Below are 27,176 nucleotides of genomic sequence, written 5' to 3'. Positions count from 1 at the left end.
TCAAAGGTGATTGGTCAGTCATCGAAAGCGCTGAAATATGTAACAGAACTGCAGTCATTCTAACCAATCAGAGCCAGCTTTGAGGCTGACACACCAAACACGAACCGCTATATTTCTATCAAATAAAACACTTTATTTTAAATGAATAGTCAAACTCTCTGCCACTAAAACCCAGCATGAAATAAAAAAAATCACCTTATTATATATAACTTCACTCACTATCACTTTATTGGGATGTAAAGAACACATTAAACTGCATTTTAGTCACATAATGTGTCAATTTATGAAATACACAAACATAAATATTCATAAGACAGAACTCAAACAAACAATCTGCACTAAGTCAACTTAAATGAGTTATTTAACCCAACTAGAGTAACTCAAAGGCCTTTAAAGGCACGGCTGCGCAACAACACTGATGCTGCGCAAAAAAATTATTATTATTATTATTATTATTATTATTCTTCCTCAATGACAGTCAAATAGATGTATTTTCCTCAAAAGCCATGTAGTTAATGTCGTAACTGCTCAGTTCACCCCAAAATGAAAATGTACTCACTATTTACTCACCCTCAGGTGGTTTTAAACAGTTATGAGTTTCTTTTTTCTGCTGAACACTAAAGAAGATATTTTGAAGAATGCTGAAAACCTGTAACCATTGACTTCCATAATAGGAGAAACCAATATAATGGAGGTCAATCGTTATAAAATGGAAAAGTCTGTGGTTATAAATGGAAGTCTGTGGTTATGCAAATATCTATCCTTGTGTTCAGGGTTTGATTAAGGGAGAGTAAATGATGACAGAATGTTCATTTTTGGGTGAAGCGTGTGTTTAATGTGTGGTTTGTTCAGTCGCTGTCGCTGTCGCTCTCTGAGCTGACGTAACATCCGTCTTCTCCGACCTCGGCCAGGAACGAGTGTCCTGATGTAGAGAAACTGGGATTTAATCAGAGCTCCTCATTCTCACTTTCTGCATATTCAGACTGGACAATTCAAGACTGTCGATAACATGATTATTGTACTATAATGAGCACTTTAGAGGTGCATTGCTGCTCACCGTTTACTGTAACACAGGCCTCCTCGATGCGGTCGAACTCATAGCTGACGAACGCACTCTGAAACAGAGAAAGGTCCAGATCATCTATATTAACCACAGGTCTGATTCTAAATAACACATGAGGTTTTCTGAAAATCAGCTGATCTTTCGCCCCTTCATCATTGTTGGTCTCTACAGCATGCCTACATCCACCCCCAACCCTCGCAACCCCCCTTAATAACATCCTACATTGCTTCAATTTGTCAGATGACTCTTCTCTGATTGGTCATGTGGCCCTACTCTGCTTTGATTGGTCAGATGGCCCAAAAAACCCCAATTGGTCAGATGGCCCCTCCTCTAATCAGATTGGTTATGTCTCTACTACGCTCGATTGGTCAGATGGCTCTTTTCTAATTGGTCATGTGGCTCTACTACCCTCCGATTGGTCAGATGGGGCAAGTATGCCCCAATCGGTCAGATGACTCTCCTTTGATTGGTCACATGGCCCTACTCTGCTCTAATTGGTCAGACAGGCCAACTACGTGCTAATTGGTCAGATGACTCTTCTCTGATTGGTCACGTGGCCCTACTATGCACTAATTGGTCAGATGGCCCTACTTAGATTGGTTATATCTCTACTCTGCTCTGATTGGTCAGATGGCCATACTTTCCTCTAATTGGTCAGACAGACCAACTACACGCCAATCGGTCAGATGACTCTTCTCTGATTGGTCACATGGCCCTACTCTCCTCTGATCGGTCAGAAAAGGCTCTCCTTTCTGATTGGTCATGTGGCTCTACTCCTCTCCAATTGGTCACCCCAAGTACACCCGAATCGGTCAGATGGCTCTCCTCTAATTGGTCACATGGTCCTCCTCTGCTCTAATTGGTCAGATGGCCCTACTCTAATCTGATTGGTCATGTCTCTGCTCTGATTGGTCAGATGGGCCAACTACACCCCGATTGGTCAGATGACTCTTCTCTGATTGATCATGCGGCCCTACTCTGCTCTGATTGGTCAGATGGGCCAACAGTGCCCCAATTGGTCAGATGACTCTAATCTAATTGGTTAGAGATGCCACCTACGCCCCAATTGGTCAGATGACTCTTCTGATTGGTCACGTGCCACTACTCTCCTCTGATTGGTCAGACAGGCCAACTACTCCCTAAATGGTCAGATGACTCTACTCTGATTGGTCACACGGTCCTGCTTTGCTTTGATTGGTCAGGTGGACTCGTCTGCTGTCACTGTTTTCAGATACAGATGTAAACAGCAGATCAAATCAATTTAATCTGAATTTCACAAGTTCTGAAGCTCTGCCAATGAAACACAGTAGATTCTTTCTTTTTGGGTGACAATAACTCCCTCTACCATTGATCAATGCAGACAGTAGACATTCACAGTCTACACATGAACCAGCAGTCAGAAAAGCATAACTAAATATAATAAGGTGCCTTGTGTTTGAGCAGGGTCGTCCAGTCGCGTTTGTCCTTCTTCATCAGCTTCATCACTGGCTCATTGCACTTCATTTCCCATGAGCACTCCTCAGCGATGATGTCACCGAACAGATCCAGCTTCACATAGTAGTGACGGTCATTCACGTACCCACTGAGAGTAAAACACATCAATAACTTTACATATAACACAAAGCACATCATCTGGGTAGTTCAAGATGCCTTTCATTAAAGGACACCTATTATTCCCCTGTTTACAAGATCCACTGCCTTCTTCTGAGACACGTCTGCATGCATTATGTTAGTCCTGTTTTCAAGCTGTCTTTATAGACATGTACAGGCGTCTGCAGCTCCGCCCCCTTCTGAAAAGGGCACCATCTCATTTGCATTTAAAGCGACGGTCACCAAAACACCACAATTAGGATCAACGCCTGAAAGGGTCAGGTTCAGAGAGCTGGAGAACATTATCTGTGTGCTACTCTCAGCTCACACTCAAACACCAGACTCTACAGACAGCAGAGACGCATTTACATCTTGTAAAAAGGGTAATAGGTCTCCTTTAACAGTAAGGACCATGATGGAAAAAAACCAAGGGGTTTATTTATTGTGTTGTATCCCCGACAGATTCACTTTAAGGTGTGTGGGATGCTTATTTAGTAGTTCGTCAAATAAAATTAAATTCAATACATTTTGCACAATACATAATCAAGAATTGCATTGAATTGTGAGTTGAGTGAACCCTTATATGCCTCCTAAAGAACAGTAACATTAAATATGCTAACTGAAACGTTAGCTAAACCTGACCTGTAGACGACAGCCTCGCAGCTGAATTCACATTTCTGCATCACCGGATTGATGAGCTTTATGCAGACGGTGACCGACTCTCCTCTCTGAAACCACTTGATCTGTGGGTGGAAACTGTGCAGAAAACCGAGGATATAACTCACACATATGGACAACAGAATATAGTGATGTTTATAACTCACCTGGTCGGCTGGAATGAGAAAAGCGTCGAGTTATGCAAAGCCTGTGGTTTCTTATTACTGTTGTTATTAAGCGTTTGTAACTGATCGGCGTCCACAGCTTCTTCACTCTCTATATAACCAATAGAGAGAGAAGAACAAATCAGATGTTACTGAGAGTGGAAATGAAAAGAAATTAAGAGGTTATACAGCGGGGGTAATAAGTATTAAAAGTCATGTTTTTTCCTGGGAATAATATTTGTAAAGGAGCTGTTGACATGGAATTGAAGCAGATTTTGGTAAAAACCCAAACAACACAAACAAAAACATAAAAAAAAAGAAAATAATTATTAGTTGTGTGTAATAAGGATTGAACGACAGAAGGAGAAAGCACTGAACTACTGAAATGTATTTAATAATTTATATTAAAGGCTGTTTTGGTGCTGCAGCTTATAGACGTCTCTCATATGGAGAATAAAGCCTCATGCATTGCTCAGATGTGAGTTTCTCGCAGACTTCAACAGAGTGTCAAAATCTGGATGGTTCTGTGGGTCTCATCTATATAATCTGAGCTTCATTCTGTATTTTCTATTGGATTCGTATCAGGTGATTGGCTGGGCCATTCTACAGCTTAATTTTTATTTTTCTGAAAGCATCTGAGAGTCTCCTCGGCTGTGATTTAGGTCATTGTCTTGCTGAAATGGTTTGATCTTCATCCTCCTGCTATTGTAGATGTTGGACTGAAGCAGCTGATATTCATCTACACTGAGGAATAGCAGAGGGTTGCTGAAGAACTACTGAGAGATTTCAGCTGCTGTCTGGGCTTTCACTGCTGATCTTTCTTTCTGTTCCGTACTTTTTCTCTGCGCCATTTTATTTTATCACACAGAACTTCATTTGTAAACTAATTAGTTAAGTTTTCTTTGTATATATGAATTTCTTTAGTTGTTACCAACATCAGATGTAAATTTTAAGACAACGGCATCTTTAAAAATAAGTTTTTCTGAGAACACACAGTATATGAAAAGAAATCAACAAGTTACATCTGAATAAAACCCACCTCTTCAACACTGCTTACCATGAACATATTACTGATTAATGTTTTTGATTATGTTGTTGTTATATTTTATTATTATATATTGTATTTTTATTGTCTCATTTGATCTTCTTTGTAGCACCCCATAAATAAAATGTAATATTATTGTATTATTAAACATGCCTGATTCAGAGCAGGATAGTCTGGTGTGTATCAGAGAGGAGAAACCATTCAGATCAGACCTAAAACATTAAAAAAAGAGTGTTATTATAAACATTATCATGGCTGTGAATATAAAACAGTGGCAGTTCACATGTCAAATATTAAATGTCCTCACATTGAATGAAAATGTGAATTTACATGACATCTAATGGACAGAAAAACAGGATCCTATTGTGATATTAATACAGCATCCCCACTCTTTCATAAGGACTTTTAAATCACTACTAATTTTAAATCAAGCACCTTTATAATTCACACCCTCAGCATATATATATATATATATATATATATATATATATATATATATATATATATATATATATATATATATATATATATATATATATATATAATACTTACATTAAATGTCAGAGTAATGATGATGTGGCTGTTATTTAGGCTTGTCACAATATCCATTTTTTGTCGTATAAGAAGATATCGCACCAAAATATATTTATATAACAATATTTAATTTTATGCCACTCATCATATAATGCCAGAAGGACAACATAATATCATCACAATGCATGTACACTCTTTCAAAGAACACATAATATTTCATTATTAGGCATATTTAATTTAATTATAGTCATTTTAGCAGTTTAATAATGGAGTCAGAATGTGAAAACACACATCCTAAATAAACAATAATAAATGTTAACAAAGGTAAAGAGTAACAGAGGCTGTGATATCTGCTGCCAGATCTATTTTGAGTTGTCAGACACCCACATGAAAAATACCATAGTAATTTAAAGTAAATACTACAGTGCTTTATTGACTATATTGACAGCTTCAATAGAGATAGAGATGCTGCACAATCAGCTAAAGTGTGTATGGGTGATATATATTCCATCATCAAAAATGATTGAGCTCATGTCTATGTGTTGTCCATATATTGATTATTGTGACAGGCCTAATGGAATTTAAATGTTTCTGTTGTGTTGCATTGCTTTAGGACACAATGTGACTGTGACAAAAATATTCAAAATTCCCTGACTTTCAATATCTGTGGTAGACCTTTCAATATTTACATGTTTTTCCAGAAACTCCATGACCGGTGGGAACTCAGCGGCTGCTTCACAGACAGTCTGTGGTGAGTGAGAATAACCCATAATGAACAAGTCACTAACCCAGCGCTCCTCTCTGACGGCTCTGCATCTTCTCTGCTCTTCATGTCTCCGTTACACACCACTGCAGTGTTATTCTGGATGAACCCTGCATAATGGCCTCTCACTAAATCCTTCATCCTACTGCTCAGAAAGTCTTCGCTGACCTCCATCCTCTGCTGGGACGACAGTAAAGCGCTCTCAAACCTGTGCATACAACACAAAATACACTTCATACATATGTAAACACTATAAACTAACCATAAAACTGTATATTAAGTAATGGGAATATGTGTTTATAACATAAGACACTAACAGTACAGTTATTATACACACCACGGTGATATCGCATGCAATGAATTGTACTTCTTTAAACAAAATTTACTGCATTTTTAAAAGTTTTTAATGTTTCACAAGCAGAAAATAATTTAAAAAATAAAGAAATCCCCAGCCCAGTCTCATCTGTCACCCTTAACGCTATAAAATATAAAAATATTCTCAGTTAAAGCTGTAATCGGGCCTTAAAAGTTATGACTGACAGCTCTTTAAAAGCCTGATCCTGTTTTCAACCCCACATTAATCAAATATGTGCACCCACACACAGCTTTTATCAAGACTGAGTCATTTATACATGCTTTAACATTATTTATTCACGACTAATGTAGGCTATAGGTCACTTGAAGCTGGAACAAAGAAATAAAATAACTCTATAGTATTAGAGGAATGCCCCCTGGTGGACTCCTGTTGAATGACTAGTCACAGGCTGAGTGTTTCTCTTTTTTAGCCAGACGGATAATCGTTGTGCAATAATATATGGTGTTACTAACAGACGAGAGACACGCCTGTGCTGTGCTTCTGCAGAACTCCCTCACAGAAAGATCAGTTGTGTCGAATGTTAGCATCACTGACCCTTAACATAACCCGTCTGTGTCCAGTTTCTAGTCTAATTTGCAGGTTAAATGCATTAGTAAATAGTTTAAATGCAAAGTTTAAACAGCAGAAGTGAACAAATAGATTTTCCCTTAAAGTAAATATTAATCTAAGCAAAACAAACCGGCAGCAAATATAAAAGCAGACACTTACAATCTATAACTAATGACTAAGTCTCTTGAGGAATATCCACAAGATAAAGGTAAACATCTCTGAATTGTGGCTCTGACAGGAACACGAGGGTTTTATATGACTGAAACAGCAGAATATGGTTCACAAGAGTCAACAATTTATGGTTTGTGATCATATTATATCCTGTTGATGTGTGATTTAAATATTCATAGCTTGAAACAGAGTGAATTATGAGCAGATTGTGTTGCATTTCTATGGAGATTTCAGTGTAGCCGCCATTATGGCTCAATGTTTTTTGCCTGCCAGGTCTCTGCAAAGGTCATGTGGCTAAAAACTGTCAATTAGCCCAGAAGTGCATTGAAATTGGTGATCTGGATTGGAATCTGTGGCTGCTGGTCAACTATAATCCTGACAGATCTTCGTGATGTGATCAGAGCAGATGCATGCATCGTGATATCGATGCTGCATCCCACATCCCTCATTATAGGTATGAAGCGTATCGACTAGCCTGTGGTCTGCGAGCTGCTGATCCAGCATGTTGTGGTTCTGGTCTCTCTGGAAAACCGTCTTCAGTAGATCCACATGTTGAGGATTGCTGACGCCGTAGCCCGAGGCCAGGATCTCCGTGTGGACGTTATACTCGTTGATGAAGGTCTTCAGTCCCGGCACTCGCACCATTCGCACCTGAAGACCACAAACAGAACAGAAACCTCACAAAACCGGCAAACCTCGGCCTGTTGGTGGCGCTGTGATGACGAAGACGCACCATGGGGTCGACCCAGACGGTGTTTCCCAAACTCATCACCACACGGGCCTGATGAAGCTTCCCTCGGATTCTCAGACTGACGGCTCTGGTCACCTGAAGACACACACACACACACACGCACACGCACACGCACACAATATGTAGGATTGACACCTGGTGGCTGAACTAGGTATTGCAGTTCAACTTCAAAACATTGGTGAGGTGTGGGCGACACAGTGGCTCAGTGGTTAGCACTGTGGCCTCACAGCAAGAAGGTCGCTGGTTCGAGTCCCGGCTGGGTCAGTTGGTGTTTCTGTGTGGAGTTTGCATGTTCTCCCCTTGTTGGTGTGGGTTTCCTCCAGGTGCTCCTGTTTCCTCCACAGTCCAAACACATGCGCCATAGGGGAATTGATGAACTAAACTGGCCGTAGTGTATTAGTGTGTATGGGTGTTTCTCAGTACTGGGTTGCAGCTGGAAGGGCATCCGCTGTGTAAAACATATTCTGCATAAGTTGGCGGTTCATTCCGCTGTGGTGACCTCTGATGAATGAAGGGACTAAGCTGAAGGTAAATGAATGAATGCTGAGGTGTGTGTGTTTGGCTGAAGCGTCGATACACACCTTCGGGTTCCAGTCCACCTCTCCGTCCACAGGCTGAACTCTGCACAGGACGATCTCCACCGCCTGGCCGGGCAGATCCTGGAACTGAGCAGGAAGTTGGAGCAGCTGGTGTGACTTCACTTCCTGTGTGCGGCCCTCATCTATGAAGCAGGCGGTGACGCTGCTGAACAGCTGCTCTCTTTTCTCCGGCACCTCCAGCACACGCACACTACAAACACGAACACTTATTATCACGCACGATCTGAACACTTACACTCAGCGGTGTGATCAGGTTTAATGTTTCTGTTGGGGGTAATGCATCACAAGTGACCCGAGTTACATAATAATATTACCTTTCCACAGCCATATCACCCTGCAGCCCAAGAGAGGTTACTCACTGAAGCTGAGCAGGGCTGAGCCTGGTCAGTACCTGGATGGGAGACTACATGGGAAAACTGGGTTGCTGTTGGAAGTGGTGTTAGAGAGGCCAGCAGGGGGCGCTTAACCTGTGGTCTGTGTGAGTCCTAACGCCCCAGTATAGTGAAGGGGACTCTATACTGTCAGTGAACGCTGTCTTTCGGATGAGAAGTTAAACCGAGGTCCTGACTCTCTGTGCTCATTAATAATCCCAGGGCACTTCTGGTTAAGAGTAGTGGTGTAACCCCGGTGTCCTGGCCACCTGGCAAACACTGCTTTAAACTGTCATTAATCTGCATATACGGCATGTGGAGCTCTATATAGAGCTCTGCATGTAGAGAAGGTCTTAGAAGATAACATTATCCTACATTATTATTGACCGATGTGTTTATTTAAAGGTAAATGGTGGGTATACAGTGTGTTGTTCATTGCAGAGCTCCTCTATCTAAAAAAGAAGAATAAAAACTGCAAGTTCTGAAAGAGATCAAGCCTCCGCAAAGGTGAGAAGACATAACGCATTACTATATCAATCAAGTAACACAACTAGTTGATTTTTGGAGGAGTAAGTCAGTATTGTGATGCATTTCGTTCCTACTTTCCCAAACACTGGAAATGAGAAATACAATACAAAAATATTTTTCCCTATGTGAATATATAGCAAAGTAGAGCTGTGACATAAAGCCGAATTACTATCAGCTTCATTATTGTACTGTAACAGCTCTGTTTTATATTTTATGTGTTTGTTTATTTATGGCTAATTCATGGATACATCAATACAGCTAACAATATTTTACATAATAATAATAATAATAATAATAATAATAATAATAATAATAATGATAATAATGATAACTTCATATATTAAAATTAGAGACGATACAAAAATTCAATGTCATCCTGAATCACAAAAGTGTGTATTATTGAAAACTGAGACTTAAGCTTTTTCTAAAAGCTAAATAAATAGGCTTATTATTGATGTAGATGCAGCTACTGAAGTCTGAAATCTGAATTATTATCTAAATAATAAAAATACACTAAAAAAGCTTCCCTTACTCTGAGTTTTTGTCTTGTTTCTAGACCAAATATCTAACAATTCTTAAATTAAGAAGCAGTTTCTAGACTAACAACAAAAGTTGTCTTGTTTTCAGAAATAATGAGTCAAAATTCAGTCAGTTTTTCCTTAATACAAGCTAAATAATCTGTCAATGGGGTACAAAAATGGATCATATTTCAAAGTGAAATCTAGATTATTTTGCTTGTGTGTGTGTGTGTGTGTGTGTGTGTGTGTGTGTGTGTGTGTGTGTGTCCAGCAGTACCGGTGGTAGCAGTTCTCCTCCTGGACGGCGTACAGTGCCCCCTTCAGCACCTCCACAGCACAGCGTCTCTCACTGGCGTAATGAATCTTCATATGGGTTGCCAGATCCTCGTAACAATCCTCCTTCTGTCTGACGATACGCCCGCCATACACACTTGCCGTCTTGATGAACAGCGGCAGAACCTGAAGAACAAAACACTGCAGTCAAACACGATGTATCCGCATAAATCAAACTAAATCAGCAGAGTAATTATAAAGAACTGAAATAAGAATGGCAACACGGTGGTTCAGTGGTCAGCACTGTGGCCTCACAGCAAGAAGGTCGCTGGTTCGAGCCTCGGCTTGGTCAGTTGGTGTTTCTGTGTGGAGTTTGCATGTTCTCCCTGTGTTGGTGTGGGTTTCCTCCAGGCGCTATAGGGGGATTAATGAACTAAATTGGCCATAGTGTATGAGTGTGTGTGTGAATGAGTGTGTATGGGTGTTTCCCAGTGCTGGGTTGCAGCTGGAAGGGCATCTGCTGTATAAAACATATGCTGGAATAGTTGGCAGTTCATTCCGCTGTGGAGACCCCTGATGAATAAAGGGACTAAGCTGAAGGAGAATGAATGAATGAATGAATTATATTACATCTGCTCAATGTCAAATTGGGCTGCAGAAAATATTGCAAAATTATGATTATCACAATAATATACGCAATTTATGTATCGCAGTCATGTGATAAATTACACTGACTTTATGCATTGGTCGTTTATATAAATTGGACCAATCAGGTGGGTTTTTACTATGTTTAGCCCCGCCCACCAGTGGGTGCAGCTCTGCTATCGAATGGAGCCCAAAGTTGAACCCAAACCTGAAAATAAACACTAGTGGGCGGAGTCGAGACGAGAGAGGAAAATGACAACAGCCAATCAGACTCAATATCTGCATATCCTGTTTTCACTCATTCACAGTGTTTTAAGATGAAATGAAACCAAAACTTTCAGAATTTTCCCTTATATTCTACAACACAAACATGCGAAATCTGATCATTACAAGTGCAAATTAACTGCAATCAAAAAAACACCCTTGAAATGATCTAAAATCTGCGCAAAACTGGACTATCGCTTAAAAGACGTGCGAATAAAGCAGCGATTCCATCCAATGAGTCAAGGAGAATAAAATCGCCACTTCCTGATTATCTGCCGCCAAATATCAACAGTAAAGACGTAATTTGCTGCGGTAGGAGAAGCTGCGTGAATCCTTTCTTCATTTAATAAATGACTTGCGCCTCAGAAGGCAATGCTGACACGCAGTGAACGCGCGGTGGTGTTTGAAGCCGTGAGATGCTGAGCACAGACGCTTTGGATTCTTGAGGTCATCAATAATATAACAACACTAGAATAATAGAATGACCTAAACAACATTTCAGATGTTTTACAATGTGCTCAGCCTGCGGGTTTGTCCAGATTCACACACATTTTATCATCACGTGATCTCTTATAACAATATCACATGACTTTTTTAATGAGCATGCTGGAATTTGTTCGGTAAAAGTGTTTCCATCGTAGTTTATGCGCATCTTTTCTTATCGAATAAAAAGTTTACCCTACTCAGTTGTGTTCATCTGTTTTTAATTCAAAATTTATGCACATTTTCACGTTTCCATCAACCGATTTTTAATGCACATATATCCTAAATGCGCATAATAACAGGTGGATGGAAACGCAGCTATAGACAATTCATACTGAATATTTGTGCACCAATACTTCTTTTTGATCATTAGTCAATGCATTCGACATAAACGACTGAACTCAGCGATCGTGTCTGTATTCTTGGTATCTGTGTGTGGTTTGTGATTTGTGTTATTGTCCAGCAGCTCACCATGACCATCCCGGAGTCAGGGAGTTGCGTCTGATCCAGAGACGTGTTGACCGTGTGTCTGTCTGGACAAAGTGTGCTGTCTCTGCAAACACACACACACACACACACATACACACACTCTAAACTGAATCAGGATTGAACTAACGAGAACTGAAAAGGAGGACTTTGACGCAATATATATATATATATATATATATATATATATATATATATATATATATATATATATATATATGCATAAATATTAATATATGCATATATATATATATAGCAAAAAAAATATACCAAAACATAAAAGCATGGGAACTTATCCTAGTGCACCCACTGAACTCATAAACCACATCATCTGTCTGTGTGTGTCAGTGAGACCTGCAGAAGCCGAAGCTTTTAAGCGAGCAGCACAGGGGCCGGTGCGTCTTCTGCTCCTCTTTGGCCTGCTGGACGCCCAGAGCGAACTGCAGCAGCTCCGGAGGCAGCAGAGCGCCGGTTCTCCGCAGGTACCGCAGGACACCGCACACATGACGGACATTCTGCTCTGACAGCAGCAGCACAGACTGAGCTCCGGGAGTCCAGTCCTCACTGTGATCCTGCACACACGCACACTCAGAACACTCAGAAACAGTGCTGGGTGAGTTAACCCTTGTGTATTGTTAAATTTACTACCCTTTTGTTATGTTCGGGGCTGTTTTTGTCCCATTATGATCACATTTTTTGCACAGGCCTTTCAAAGCATTTTCCCAAAATATGTGTCAAAATAAGATTTGTCAGCAAAATTAATTTCCGTTTGCTGAAGCACAGAGAGAGTTGTGGCCAAATTAAGACTCAAAATCAGCCCAGAGTGGACGAAAACGGCCCAAGAGCACACAAGAGTTAAAGACAGAGTTAAACAGAGCAGGTACCACGTCTGACAGCTTCCTGAAATTCTCTGACATGCAGAAGAGTCGACTGCCGAACAGCTTCGGGGTGCTGGGAAACCCATAATGCACCACACAGGTGGCGTCCCGGATCCCGAGGGCCTTCAGGCAGTCATTGGTGGTCACTGGAGGAGGAATAACAACACTGATGGACCACTGAGACACACAAGCTGCGTTTCCACTATCGCACCTAAAGCGAGCGGGCCAGGGTCAATCGTGTATCTACTATCACTTCCAGGGACTGATTGGGCCAAAGTAGGGCTTCCTTGGGGCCAGCAGCCAGCACTTTTCGGCCCGCCGAATATCTTGGGCCAAAGAGGGCCAGCTGGGGCTTCGGGGCGGAGTAAAAGGAGAGGCAGAGTTTTCCCAAGTCTGGTAAAGATGGCGATATACATTTATTATTACCGGAAAACTTCTGTGGTTTTATATTATGGATGGTGCGTTGGGTCATCCCTCCGTTAGTGGCGAGACCACTCGATGTACGATGCAAACAGGTGGTCGGCGAGTAAACGAATATAATGAATGAAAATACACAGGTCTGTGCCTGTAGACATGTAATGTTGTACAGTAACGTGTCGGTTGTCTTTACTTTAATGGTTTCGTGATGATGTGATGGTGTGCTTTATCTGCATGATTCCCGCTGAACTGGGCGAGTTGTGTGACGTGTGATTCGGGGGACGTTCTGGGGCGGGGTTTGCGTGCCACTCTGCAAGCATTGCTTAAGCTCCCAGTCGATTGTCACGGCCCGGCCCGGCCCGATAAAAGCCCTGGCCCGCACTGGCCCGACAGTGGAAATGCAGCTACTGAGATGTTCATATTCAGTTCAGATGCTGACCCAGAATGACTTGCGTTCCCTGGCCGATGTCTTTCCTCCACTGATCAATGATGAAGTCGAACTGATCCGTCGTGTCCTCGTGAGCTTTGAGTGTGAAGACCGCAGTGTTGACCACCGCCTCAAACAAACACAAAGCATTGTGGGAAATAAAGAGGATGCAGGAGCCAACACGGTTATTTCAGTACAGCGTATATACAGGAATCAGAGTTAAATACTTATTAAGATGTTGTTAAGACTCTTTCAATACATTTTAAGACCTCATTGCCAGTTTTGATAACAGTTTGATAACTTGCAGTACATTTACTAAATACTGACTGAAATTTTACCTGACCACCCCTTTGTAAGGTTTATAAGAACGAGAAATAGTAAACATTAGACGGGTAATAAACTTAATAGAAAATTTGGACTCCCGTTTAAAATAACTCAACACATTTATCTATGAATAAAGATCTTGTTTGTATATTTTACAACTTTCAAAATAAGAAACCAGAAGAAATAAATTTAATAAAATTAGCATGCGACTACATTTTTTAAAAAATAGCATGGAAATAAAAACTTTAATAAATGCACAACTAGCTATGAAAGCAAAACTGTATTAAATATAATATGCATTACATTAAACAGTATTACAACATTTAATATTAATAATAATAATATACTAATAATATTGACAATTACAAAAAATAAATTAAATTAATAATATAAAATAATATTAGTCTTAATCAATAATTTAATCTATTTTTGTGTTTAATTTTAAATATATTAAAGTTATTATATAATCATATGCAACTGGTCAAATTTCATGATGCAATGTTTAATATCTAAGAATAAATCACAAAATCATTACAGGAACTGATATTAGAATTATGTAATTAGTATATTACAACTATTTACAGTTCAACAGTATTATAATCCATTACTATTTTATTTATTAACTTATTCAAAAACAGATCTGACCAGAAGCTTTATTTTACAGTACAAAAGTATTTTACAATAAATACTTAATTGTTTAATTAAGAATAATCCCAGAGAAAATCATTTTAGAGTCCTGTTGAATTGGTCAAAGCAGTTTTTTCCTATGCAAAATCACTCAAAACAAAATCCTCCCAAAAATGACTAATAAATTAAGTGTATTCAGGTATTATCTTAACACAAAAGATCATCTGATTGGTGGATCGCTGCTAATCCTGTGCTGTGATTGGTGGAATCCTCTACCTTATAAACATGCTCCGTCTCCTCTGCAGAGTTGGTGATGATCAGAGTTTTCTGTGGTTTCGGCGGCTGGAAATCCAGCGACGAGAGAAGAACCGAGACTTTGTCACAGTCCAGACATAACTGCACCCTCTGGAGGAGAACAGAGACACGTGAGCGTGTGTCCCAAGCGGCAATGTCCTGCTATTAATCATGAAACTAATACAGAAGTAACTGAAACTGCAGTTCATCGACTGGCCACTGGGGGCTGCTCCAAAACAGAGCACATTATTATTGACTCCAATGTTAAAATGGCCAGCTTTACAGCACAAAAAAAGGTGTTTACAGCCTAGAAAAAAAATGATTTCGGTGTATTTAGCTAATATTACCCTTCTAGAGAGCTGTGAGGGGGTAAATTATTTTATAACTCATTAGCTGCATTTAAATTAAGCCTTAAAATTCTGCATAATTAAGGGTGTGGCCACTTGATTGACAGCTAAGTTCAACTTTGGTGAACTCTACCGTACAGTGCTGCCTCCTCCATGACAGTGATGATGATGGACAGGTGGAGTGAGTGTGTGTGTGTGTGTGTATAGACTGACCTGGTGAACTCTGCCGTACAGTGCTGCCTCCTCCATGACGGTGATGATGACTGTCGGGTGGATCATGTGTTCCCTCACCAGCCCGTCAATTCCTGCGCTCCACCGTCCGCCCACAGCGATGATCTGCCGCGGGCACGCCACCCGCTCCTCCGCACACACCAGCTGCTGGAAGTGTTTTAGGATGGCAGAGATCTGATCCGGAGCCTGAGAGTACAGCAGATCCGCCTCGTCCAGAACCAGATGACAGAGACGCAGGAAGAGGAAACACTGAGCATCCAGCAGCCGCAGCAGAGAGAATGGGGTCGTAACCAGCAGCTGACCTGCAGCACACACACACACACACACACACACACACACACACACATACACTTCACTGACTGTGCTTCCATGCAAAGATGCAAATCAGATTTATGCGTAAAACTGTAATATATCCTCAAATAATTGCGAATAAAGCACTTTATAAAGCTAATGTTTTATGAGATGTTCTAGTTTTAAAAGTTTAATCAGCATCTTTGGATGGACACAGCTACTGACTTCCATAGTAGGAAGAAAATAAAATACCATGGATGTCAATGTCTACCACACACTCACAGTTCTTCTGGATCTTGAACTTTTTGGGCTCATCTTGGTCCACTCCCAGCAGCACACTGGTGGGATGGAGGCCTTGTGTGGCTTTACTGTCCTCCAGGAGCTCCAGCACCGTCTGAACCTTCTCCCACCCCGGACAGAGGATCACGGCTACCGGCTGCAGACACACACACAGACAAACACACAAACTGAGACCAGAGATCCTGAGAGAGGCTGTTAAAACTGTAGAAATAAAAACTAATCTCTGGATCACTTGATTTTTGGATTTTAAAATACATGATGAATAAAAAAAAGCACTAAATGAGTCCCAAGCTGGAGCTGCACTAAACAGCCCACTGAGCCCAGACATGGAGCTGCACCACAGGGACCAGTGCACTTCGAGTTGTAACTGAATCATACCAGAAATCTTGTAAATGTGAGTTGTTGTTTTTTTCAAACTACACCAAACATATTTTCATAAGCCATTTAAGGTAAAAAAGAATACACATAAATAAATAAATAAATAAATAAATAAATAAATAAATAAATAAATAAACAAATAAGATGGCCTTGAGTGAAGATGGAGCCCACACGCAAAGCTGCATCATAGGTCAACAGCACCCAAATAAGAGGCTGTACCATGCAATGAACTGTTGTATATATGCATGAGCTTTTCCAATGATACTAAACCTTATCACTTAATCTATACAACAGGTTTTGCAATTAAACAGTTATGACAAACTCTGAAAGAGATTTAAGAGACTGAATCACACAATGCTTCTTCCAACTTAGCATGCAAAGCAATGTTCAACTGATATGAGTCCAGACACGGAGCTGCACCACAGGAACCAGTGAACCTAAAAGCAGAGCTGTACCATGAGGCTAACTGAGCGCAGATATAGATCTGCACCACAGGGACTAGTGAACACAGAATTAGAGCTGCACCATGAGGCCCACCGAGTGCAGAAACAGAGCTGCACCACACGGACCAGTGAACCCAGAACCACAGCTCCACCATGAGGCCCACTGAGTCCAGACACAGAGCTGCACCACGGGGATCAGTGAACGCGGAACCACAGCTGCACCATGAGGCCCACTGAGTCCAGACACAGAGCTGCACCACAGGGCCCAGTGAACCCAGAAGCAAAGCTGCACCATGAGGCCCACATACCATCTGTGCAGTGTCCACATGTGATTGGATCATCCAAAAGTGACAGTACTATTAACATTTTAACACTGCCATGTTGACTGACTGATGTGATCATAGAGGAATGGATTGTTATATCCAGTATGTTTCACCTGTAAACTGTTTGGATTAGTGTGAGTCTCACCCCTGAGCGAGCGGTGAGGCTGGAGACCACAGAAACCGTCTGTAAGATCATCAGCAGAGGAGGAATATAGGACAGAGGATTGTCCCTGCTGTGAGACACCAGCACCGTGTCGAAACCCCGAGCCACAGCAGGCCAACAGTAGCTCTCCGCCACATTCGGCCCACTGTACTTCCGCCACAACAGGAACTGAAACACATAAACATATTTACATCAAACAAAGTGTTAAGCAGACACTTTTACATTCTGAAATACAGCTGAAATAAAAATGCACAACTGTTTTCAATACAAACATTATAAACTAGTGCTGGGAAATTATTTAATATAAGTTTGTATTGTATTTTTTATTATATAAATGTGTGTGCACTGTTTTAAAGAGCTCAAAAGCTGGATAAATATATGTATGTAACATATGCTGACTTGTATGCATACACATAAAGTGTATATATATATATATATATATATATATATCTTAAATATCTATGTAAATATTTATTATATTTGATGCCATATCAGCTGCATTGGTTATGTACATGGCAAAACTTGTACTACGTATTTAATTTATAATTTACAATCATAACTGTCTTAGTAATCATGCACTATACAACACTGACAGAAAGTCACAGAAGATCTTTCAATATGATCATTGATTTTACACACACATGTTTATGTATTTATTTATTCACACACACAATAAATATGCACAGCACACATGTATATCACACTATTGTTAACACACACTGATGGACCTTTCTGAACTGCTCTGTGATTGGTGCGCGCGTCAGGTTACTGCAGGGTTCAATGCGAATGGCGGAGTGAACCAAAACACCCAAGTGACCCGGATCACAGCGTGCAACCTGGAAAACACAACAAAACAAGAATATTCAATATTCTTATAGCAGTATATGCACTTTAAACATTCATCAATAGAAATATATATATATATATATATTTAATTTATTTATTTAATGTTTAATTTAAAGGAGCGTTTGTTTCTGGGAAAATGGGTTGCATATGTTTTAGAGAGAAGGCCTGATTTTGGTGCTATAAATTAATTGAATAAGGTCAATAGATGGATAAATATTTGAGTATAATATAAGCTGACTTGTATACATACACATGGATATGCAAGTATTTTCATTAATACTTACATACATAATGAAAGTCATTTGTGACGATTCTGGAAGGAAAATAATAATAATAATAATAATAATAATAATAATAATAATAATAATAATAATAATAATAATAATAATAATAATAACAGCGACATGGTGGCTCGGTGGTTAGGGTCAGTTGGTGTTTCTGTGTGGAGTTTGCATGTTCTCCTTGTGTTGGTGTGGGTTTCCTCCGGGTGCTCCGGTTTCCCCCACAGTCCAAACACATGCGCTATAGGGGAATTAGTGAACTAAATTGGCCGTAGTGTATGAGTGTGTATGGGTGTTTCCCAGTACTGGGTTGCGGCTGGAAGGGCATCCGCTGTGTAAAATTTTGGAATAGTGGGTATCCAATCCGCTGTGACGACCCCTGATAAATAAGGGACTAAACCGAAGGAAAATGAATGAATGAATGAATAATAATAACAAGCAATGAGGGCTCTTACTTTAGCATCAAGAGTTTCCTGGTCTGGATTGAGTGGATCCGGGTTCAGAAACTGCATAAGTCTGTTCACAATTAAATAAAAGATGAACAGAAATATTTAATAAAAACTCACTTTAGACATGTTTTAATGGGTAAAGTCTGTAAATTGAACCCACCGTGCACAGGCCAGCTGATCATCAAGACTGGGCTCTTGCAGGAGATCTGCCTCTTTCAGCTCCTCAGAGTCGACCGCACTGTAAACCATATTAAAAACAACACTAAGATTAAAACTACTGGACAAAAATTAATTTAGGTAACTTAAATAAAAATTTAAAATTAAATTAAATAATCATCAATTTCTGAATTTCACACACAAATTGCTTTTCAAAACACGCTTCAATACAATCTTTTCTCCATCTGCCAAAAAAGTCAACTAGATGTGTTTAACTGTATCTGATCTTTAATATGAAGTTTGTCTGAATTCTTCATCATTCTTACTTTTAGACATTTATTTTTGCATTTGTATGGTTTCTCATTCAGTGTCAGTTAAAACTATTATCACAAAGAGCTTTGCACAAGCGTAAATGTACAGTAAGCTGTGCTAAAAAACAAAAACGAAGTATATAAAAATGTGTACTCAAAATAAAGATAAACTAAAACTTACAGTGCTTTTGCTGAAATTAATAAAACAAGCTTAAGCTAAACTGAAATGTTAAGCAAATTTGAAAATAGCACTGAAATAAAAACTAATTTAAAAAGCGCAACTATTATAACCTTGTTGTGAACACACACACACACACACACACACACACACACACACACACACACACACACACACACACACAGACACAATTATATTTTCAAAATAAACAGGGTGTGTTCAGTCTCACCGTGAAGCCACGCTGCTGTCGTCAGGTTGATCAGGACTGCACTGCTTCTCTTTAACAGACTGAATATTATAGAAAATATTACAATTGCAAGTTTCCATCATTTTTTTGCGCTTAAATCTTAATCTAATCATGACAAGTTCTGAATACATATTTCACCACTGTTTATCATTACGCAGAAAGACTGTGGGAGTGTGTGAGACCTGTGGGAGCATTACATTTTAAAATCCTAATACTGTAGTCAAAATAAAAGCAATCATGACAAACTATTGATCATTTGATAGCATAAAAAGTCTATTTTTCATATCGGGGACAGATTTTTGACAGATATTACTGAGCAACAGCTGTTTATTCATTTAGTATACAAGTATACTCAGAGTCGTAAACATTACTTTGCTACAGCAATCCACATAAAAAGATTATTTAGATGTTTTTAAAGGCTAAAATCAAATCAAGGAAAATACCAACAATCTTGCCATACTAGTTTAGAATTTCTGTGTGGTGACCAATAGAAACTGTCACCTAGTGGTCATGTTTGGTACTGCGGACAAATTATATTTGGATTATAATTTGTTAGTATTTCCAAGAGACAAAACCACTTTTTCACACAAAATAAATAACTAAAATCACCTTCAAAATATTGTTTCCAGCTGATGCATGTTAAAAACAACAACAGCCAATCAGAATTAATCCTGCTTAATTGAGCTTAAGCAATTAAAGAGATTGATGATAAAACTGCAGCACTGTCTTATGAAATAACCTTCTTATTGTCCTCCAGACTTCTACTCCTAATGATAATAATAAGCAGAAATTGTGCAATGTTATGAATTCTAACATTTATATCAATAGTGCATTAATGTGGTCAATACTACAGTTATTGTGTTCTTCCTGATTATTTTTACTCATAAAATCCTTTATTAATAAAACCAAAATCTCAGCTTACTTCAGGAATCGGCTTTGGCTGTAAAAGTGTGGTAAACTTCATGTACCTGTTAAAGGAAAAACAATTTACTAAACCGAATATATTGCTCTTTACTATGAAACATGCTGTTGGCCAGTTAAACAAATCATTATCAAATAATATTCAATAAACAAATGTGAAGGAAACTGAAACTGGCATTGGAATGAAGGGCAGACCAGTGATGAGATCTTACTGTGATTTACTGTGGTGAATCTGAGTCGTGAAGAGGTCAGTGGCTTCAGCTCGGATCCTCCATCCTCTGCCGATCTGAGGAAAACCACAGACCAGAACATTACGAACACACACAATAAATAAAAACACAAAGACGGCCGCAGTATATAAACACGTTCGCTATATATAAAGACAAAGTATATAAACACACACAAAGTATATAAACACATAGCCACACACACACAGACAGTATATAAACACACACAGAAACGGTATTTAAAGACACAGTATATAAAGACACACACAGAGCCACATTATATAAACCCAAACACACACACAATGTATATAAACACACACAAAGCCACAGTATATAAACATGTCCACAATTTATAAACACACCAAGTATATAAACACGCACAGACACAAACACACACAGAGACAGTATATAAACACAGACAGGTTATATAAACGCACCCACATATAATATATAGACACAGCTACACACACACATGCAGAGAGAGTATATAAAGAGAACCATACAGACACAATATACAAACACATACAGTATATAAACACACACAGAAACACTATAAACACTGAGAGACAGTACACACACACGTACAGTGTATGTTCCAGGGTTACGGCGCAGTTTCTGCACTGGAGGATTCCCCACAGATGGTGTGTGTTTTTCCTCTGCTGCTTCTGCTTTCTGCTGCTCTGCTTCTGAAAGACAAACAAAACATTTTGTATGTGATTGTCTATTATTACCAATCTTTCTTTTTGGCAATAAATCATATATGCTATCATCAAACATGGGCATTTATTGACATTATTACTTATTAAAAATGGCACTCAAATATTGTTAATATTATCCCAAGTAAATCACATATAGTCTTGCTATTTATCTGTATCATTTAGTGATTCGGCTCATTTTACCTAGCGCATTTGAATTGTTTAATGTTTTGCATATATTTATATAATAATTGAGCTACTCCCATTTACACATGAAGAGTTCATAAATCCATTTTGTTTAATAAATATTTTTAATGCAAATTTACTCTTCAGTGTATAAAAAAACATGATTTCTGAAAATAAAACCTTCAAAATGTACAAAAACATAAGTTCATCTTTATTATTTTTATGAATAATCTTTTTTATAAAGCTAATTATCTCTTCAGTGCATAATAAAAATGCTGTTTATGAAAATGAACAATAATAAGGGTTATGTTTTGGTAAATGACCTCAGGCTAATTTGCCAAAACATAACCATTTATTTTTAATAAATCAGGTTTTAATGCAAATACGCTTTTTAATGCACAATTTAAAAAGAAACATGATTTTCTTTTAATTTTATTTATAAAAACATTAAAAAAAGTTATGTTTTGATAAACTAGTTCATTTGCCAAACAACACCATCTTTATTCATTTTTATAAATCATGTTTTTAATGCAAATTAACTCTTCAATACACAATAAAAACATGATTTATAAATAAAAATATACATACATATATATATATATATATATATATATTTTTTTTTTATTTAGTTTTAAGTTTTTGCAAATGAACTTGAGTAAATTTACCAAAATATAACTCAAGTTTTTTAACTGCAAATTAATTCTTCAATAACCACACACAAAATAAACCTGATAAAAAATGTATAAAACATTTTGCAAGGATTTTGCATATTAAATTAAGTACATTTGACAAAGCATAACTGCATCTTTATACATATCAATGCACACACACACACACACACACACAAAATAATTTACCAAAATTTTAGTGCTGGACAAAGGTTGATCACATCCAAAATAAACCTTTGTGTTGACATAATGTCTGTGTATGTGTGTTATGTATTTATTATGTACATGCGATACATACACATACATAGAAACAAAAATATACAAAACAAAATGGTCTTAATGTTAGTCAATGCCTTACTAACATGTACAAACAATGAACAATACACTTACTACAGCACTTGTTCATGTTAGGTATCATTAGTTAATGAAAAAAATAGTTGTTCATTGTTAGTTCATGGTGCAATACTAATGTTAACAAGCACGATTGTGTGATTAATAAATGCTGTACACGTATTGTTCATATTTAGCTCATGTTAGTAAATACTTTAACATTAATGAAATCTTACTGTAAAGTGTGAGCCACTACTGGAGATTTTTAAATGCATATATATAATTTGCATCATATACACATATATCTTATATTTTTTAAATATAAATAAACCTTCTCAAATATATGCAAGCCAGTGTGTATTTATATATACACATATTAAACATACACAGTACGCACACTTACATTATGTCAAAACAAATGTTTATCTTGGATGTAAAAGATGATTGTTTAAGAGAAAAAAACGTTTCTGAAGATGGTAGATAGTAATGTTGAATGTAAATGATCTAAATGTATTTACATGCATTTTTATATTCTGGGTATAGCATATGACAAATAAATGATTAACAAATCCCAAAATTTGGGGCTGATAATTACGATAGGTCACCCAAACTGTCTGTCAACAGGCAGAGAGGGACGTGCGGTCTCAGTGCTATTCTGCTAAGTGAGCATTGCCTTTGCTCTGCACTAAAAACAAAAGGTATAAACATGTTAAATAAAAGTGTTGCTAGTGAGCTCTTGACATCTAGCTTGACCTGTGTGTGTGTGGTCTGTGCGCTGCTTCCTGGTGGGCGTGTCTGGGGGCGGAGCTCTGAGTGGACAGCAGCCTTTCATCTCCAGCAGCTGATGAGGACTGGAGTAGATGTCCCACGCCAGACTGACCGGAGCTCGATCTGTACTTCTGCTGCCATCCGCATCGCTCATGAAGCACGCAAACTTCTTGGCCACCAGATCATGGTTCACGCAGATCTGCAAAACCCCAGCAGATCGGCTCTTAGATGGGATTCCTCCAAAAACCTGCGCTCTGGGCTTGAACATGGTGTTTTACCTTGGTATTATTGATGGTCAGGTAGAGCTCGATGGCGGAGCAGTCGTCATGTGTTTCACAGAGAACGGCTTCAACCAGAGTCGACACTGAAACACACACACACACACACCAAGGTAAATGCATTTAAATATTAGCAAAAATATTCCCAATATCATGACAGATTTAGGAATGTGATGTTATGCTAACCAATAGCAAGACTTTAGACTCATTAATAGGCCGACTTGGTTTAAAACGTTATTTAAAGAGCACCTATCATGCAAAAATGACTTTTATAAAGAGTGTAAACCCAGTTGTGTGTCAGCAGTGTGTGAATATCTCCAGCCTCTAATGGTAAACATTAATTAAATGCATTTGTTATAATCAGGCTTGATCGAAACAGCCTGCAGAAACACTTTGATTGACATTCTCCCTTTGTACGTGTCATCAGAGAGGGAAAGCCCCGCCCACTAGTGCCCATCTCTCCCTCGTTAGCATAAACAGCAGCCCTGAGTGAGAAGCAGCCGTCCATTAGCCTTACTAAACGCCACCTTAATACGTGAGCAGGTGTTTACCTTGCAGCAGGTTGAGCAGGTATTTAGTGGCGGAGCTGTCCCATGATGCAGACGGCCTGTGACGGACAGAGACAGAGCTTCAGATGAACAGATATTCAGATGAACAGAGCTTCAGAAAGCATCAGAGGAACAGAGAAAGTGTTTCTGCAGTTTGTGACGTACACCAACTCAGCCGTGTCCTCAGAGAGCGGCACCTGCAGTGTCATGGGATGAACAGCAGCCAGCCTGAAGCGCCGCACACGGAAGGGAAGCAGCAGGAACTTCTCCAGCGGAGTCCTGACACTGACAAAACACACACAAGGATGAGGAGTAGGGGTGTGCCAGATCATATCATCCACAATAATACTGGTATACATGCTAAAAAAAAATCATATCGCGATATCTGTGATGTAATGACGCGAGTGTAGCACTCACAACAAGGCATGGGCCGGAATACGATTCTGACAGAACCACCTTAGGTAAAAAGTATCAGGGATTTGTGGTACCACAGTATTGCGATTACTGCTGGTCCGCACTGTGGCCTCACAGCAAGAAGGTCTCTGGTTCGAGCCTCAGCTGGGTCAGTTGATGTTTCTGTGTGGAGTTTGCATGTTCTCCCAGTGTTGGTGTGGGTTTCCTCTGGGTGCTCTGGTTTCCCCCACAATCCAAACACATGTGCTTTAGGGGAATCGATGAACTAAATTGACCGGAGTGTATGTGAATGAGTGTGTAAGGGTGTTTCCCAGCATGGGGTTGCAGCTGAAAGGGCATCCAACGTGTAAAACATATGCTGGAATAGTTGACGGTTCATTATACTGTGGCAACCACTGATAAATAAGGCACTAAGCTGATGGAAAAATGAATGAATGAATATATATTACATAAAATTCCACATTTTTAACACTGATTTAGAAATATTTATTTATGATTGTTATCTTTAACCTTGTGTAAAAGCATAAGTAATTATGTGAGTGAAATTTCAAGTTAGTTTGGAAACATACTCGTCCTCCCTGACGATGATGCGGTCTCCGTGGTCCACTAACAGACACCAGGCCTGAGTGTCCAGCGCCCCCTGCAGGACGGACTCAACCACAGCTCGACACCAGCTCTTCAGAGCCACGCTGAACGCCACACACACCTGCAGAACACACGCACACACACACACGCGCAGACACACACACATTGCAGAATACTGCAATTTGAAAGTAGCACGATACTGGTAAAACAAGCAATATTGTGGCTGAGAACTGCAATAATGATATTTGGTCTAATATAACATATCCCTGGAGAAGTGCTATTTTTCTTTATACATTTAATAACAATCATTTAAGCAAGTTATTTAGTTTCTGATCTAATTAAATCTAATTCACACCAACTAAAATCTGTCAAGGTGCAATCATTTAGACAACACAATAGCGTAACAGCACCAACTGAAGCAGGTATATAGTAAGGACACCAAATTTAGATACACACGCTTGCCACATTAATTAATTTAATTTATTGCACTATACACATATTGCATACACTATTATTGCAATAACAATCATTTTTCAACACACTCTGCAGTCCTAATGCAGAACTAAACGTTTATTTGTTGGGACTAGGAATAACAAAGGGCAGAAAACTACTTGCACTGCTAAACCAGTGTGTTTATGACATTATATTAAATATTATGGCAAAAAATAGCAGCTTGCAACATCAAGCAGCTATTTTATAAAAAATAAAAATCAATGAAAGTAGGACTGTCACAATTATGATGTATAGCTGATGATTATTTAAGAAATAATTGCAATTATGTGATTAATTGTTTGTTTTGGTGCCAATACAGAAATGTAATATTTGCACAAATAAAAGCATATACTGCAAATAAATGTATGGTTAATATATTTTAACACATATGAAAATATTTGTTATTCTAATAGGTGAAAATTAATATTTAGACAGCCAAGCCATATTGTGAAATATTATGAAATATGTTGAAGATATTTACATGCATGACATTTGTTTAATTATTTGTGAAACCCAAACATGAAAGATCTTGTAAAATATATGATTTTCCATATATCAGATGTATTTACAGGGGTTTGTCATGCATTTAATTAACTTTATTAAAGAAAGCGCATAAGTAATTCAGTAATAAATGTCTTGTCAAGTGCATAATTTGATTCGTTTTAGCAGACAACTATTTTTTATGTTGTATAATGTAATATTGCTTTCACAACCCGCTGCATTACACACTGCATGAATGTAAGAATATGCTAACATATGACGTACCAGCCCCTCTTTCAGCTCCGAAGGTTTCAGTTTCTGAACATCCAGGTCAACCTCGTGGTAGAAGAGGTTCATTCGGACCCTCAGGTTCTCGTATTCCTCTGGACTGTCCGGCTGCAGGCCTGGACCCTTCAGAACTCGAGCCCACAGACATCCCGGGTTCTCGACCTGAAACATGGAAAACATTCATTTCATCTGTCAAAAAAAAAATGCCAGCGCCATATCCACGATCCTACTGAAACCTCTAACGGATTATTACTTATTACTAGTGCTGTCAAATAATTAACAGCATCTAAAATAATAATTTATTACATGGTATACTCACTGTCTATAAATAGTGTGTATATACACAATTAAAACATATATAAAATAAAAATATATTCATTTATGCATGTATATTATATAAAATAATTATGCAAAAGTATATAAAAACTGCTATAAAGAAATTTAAACGTAATATAAAAATTGTTCACCATATAAACAAACACTATACATTACAATAACTGTAGGAACCCCATGCATTATGTTGTGTTCTACCTTGATTATTTGTATTTCCAGCAT

At 38.6% G+C, this 27,176-nt stretch overlaps 1 protein-coding gene across 1 annotated transcript; it reads right to left on the bottom strand.

The window, feature by feature from the left end:
- Positions 1-787: 787 nt before the first annotated feature.
- Positions 788-27,176, bottom strand: tdrd12 (tudor domain containing 12). The gene is made up of 33 exons (XM_056451767.1): positions 27,153-27,176; positions 26,619-26,783; positions 25,346-25,482; positions 24,528-24,647; positions 24,366-24,421; positions 23,815-23,900; positions 23,522-23,735; positions 21,475-21,575; positions 20,875-20,948; positions 20,664-20,709; positions 19,724-19,782; positions 19,010-19,111; positions 18,856-18,916; positions 18,002-18,109; positions 17,256-17,441; positions 15,949-16,102; positions 15,358-15,677; positions 14,780-14,908; positions 13,565-13,682; positions 12,715-12,854; positions 12,185-12,402; positions 11,816-11,897; positions 9,957-10,138; positions 8,245-8,452; positions 7,646-7,738; positions 7,388-7,563; positions 5,842-6,024; positions 4,673-4,731; positions 3,478-3,586; positions 3,296-3,409; positions 2,492-2,645; positions 1,058-1,115; positions 788-922 (listed from the first exon to the last, which is right to left on the bottom strand). Exons 1-33 carry the CDS (start codon positions 27,174-27,176, stop codon positions 849-851), a joined length of 4,110 nt encoding a protein of 1,369 aa, XP_056307742.1. The 3' UTR covers positions 788-848.

This window comes from Danio aesculapii, chromosome 25 (assembly GCF_903798145.1).
Source record: "Danio aesculapii chromosome 25, fDanAes4.1, whole genome shotgun sequence".
Classification (NCBI taxonomy): Eukaryota; Metazoa; Chordata; class Actinopteri; order Cypriniformes; family Danionidae; genus Danio; species Danio aesculapii.
Note: the sequence above shows the minus strand (reverse complement) of the source record. Positions and strands in the feature narration are given on the sequence as shown.

Excerpts from the sequence above, each read along its gene's own strand:
- tdrd12 (XM_056451767.1), bottom strand. The coding sequence starts at position 27,176 with ATGCTGGAAATACAAATAATCAAG. Across the intron at positions 8,453-9,956 it reads GAGGAGAACTGCTACCACCG|TGTGCGTGTGCTGGAGGTGC; the intron begins GTACTGCTGGAC and ends TCGTGTTTGTAG. Across the intron at positions 7,739-8,244 it reads AGGTGGACTGGAACCCGAAG|GTGACCAGAGCCGTCAGTCT; the intron begins GTGTGTATCGAC and ends GTGTGTCTTCAG.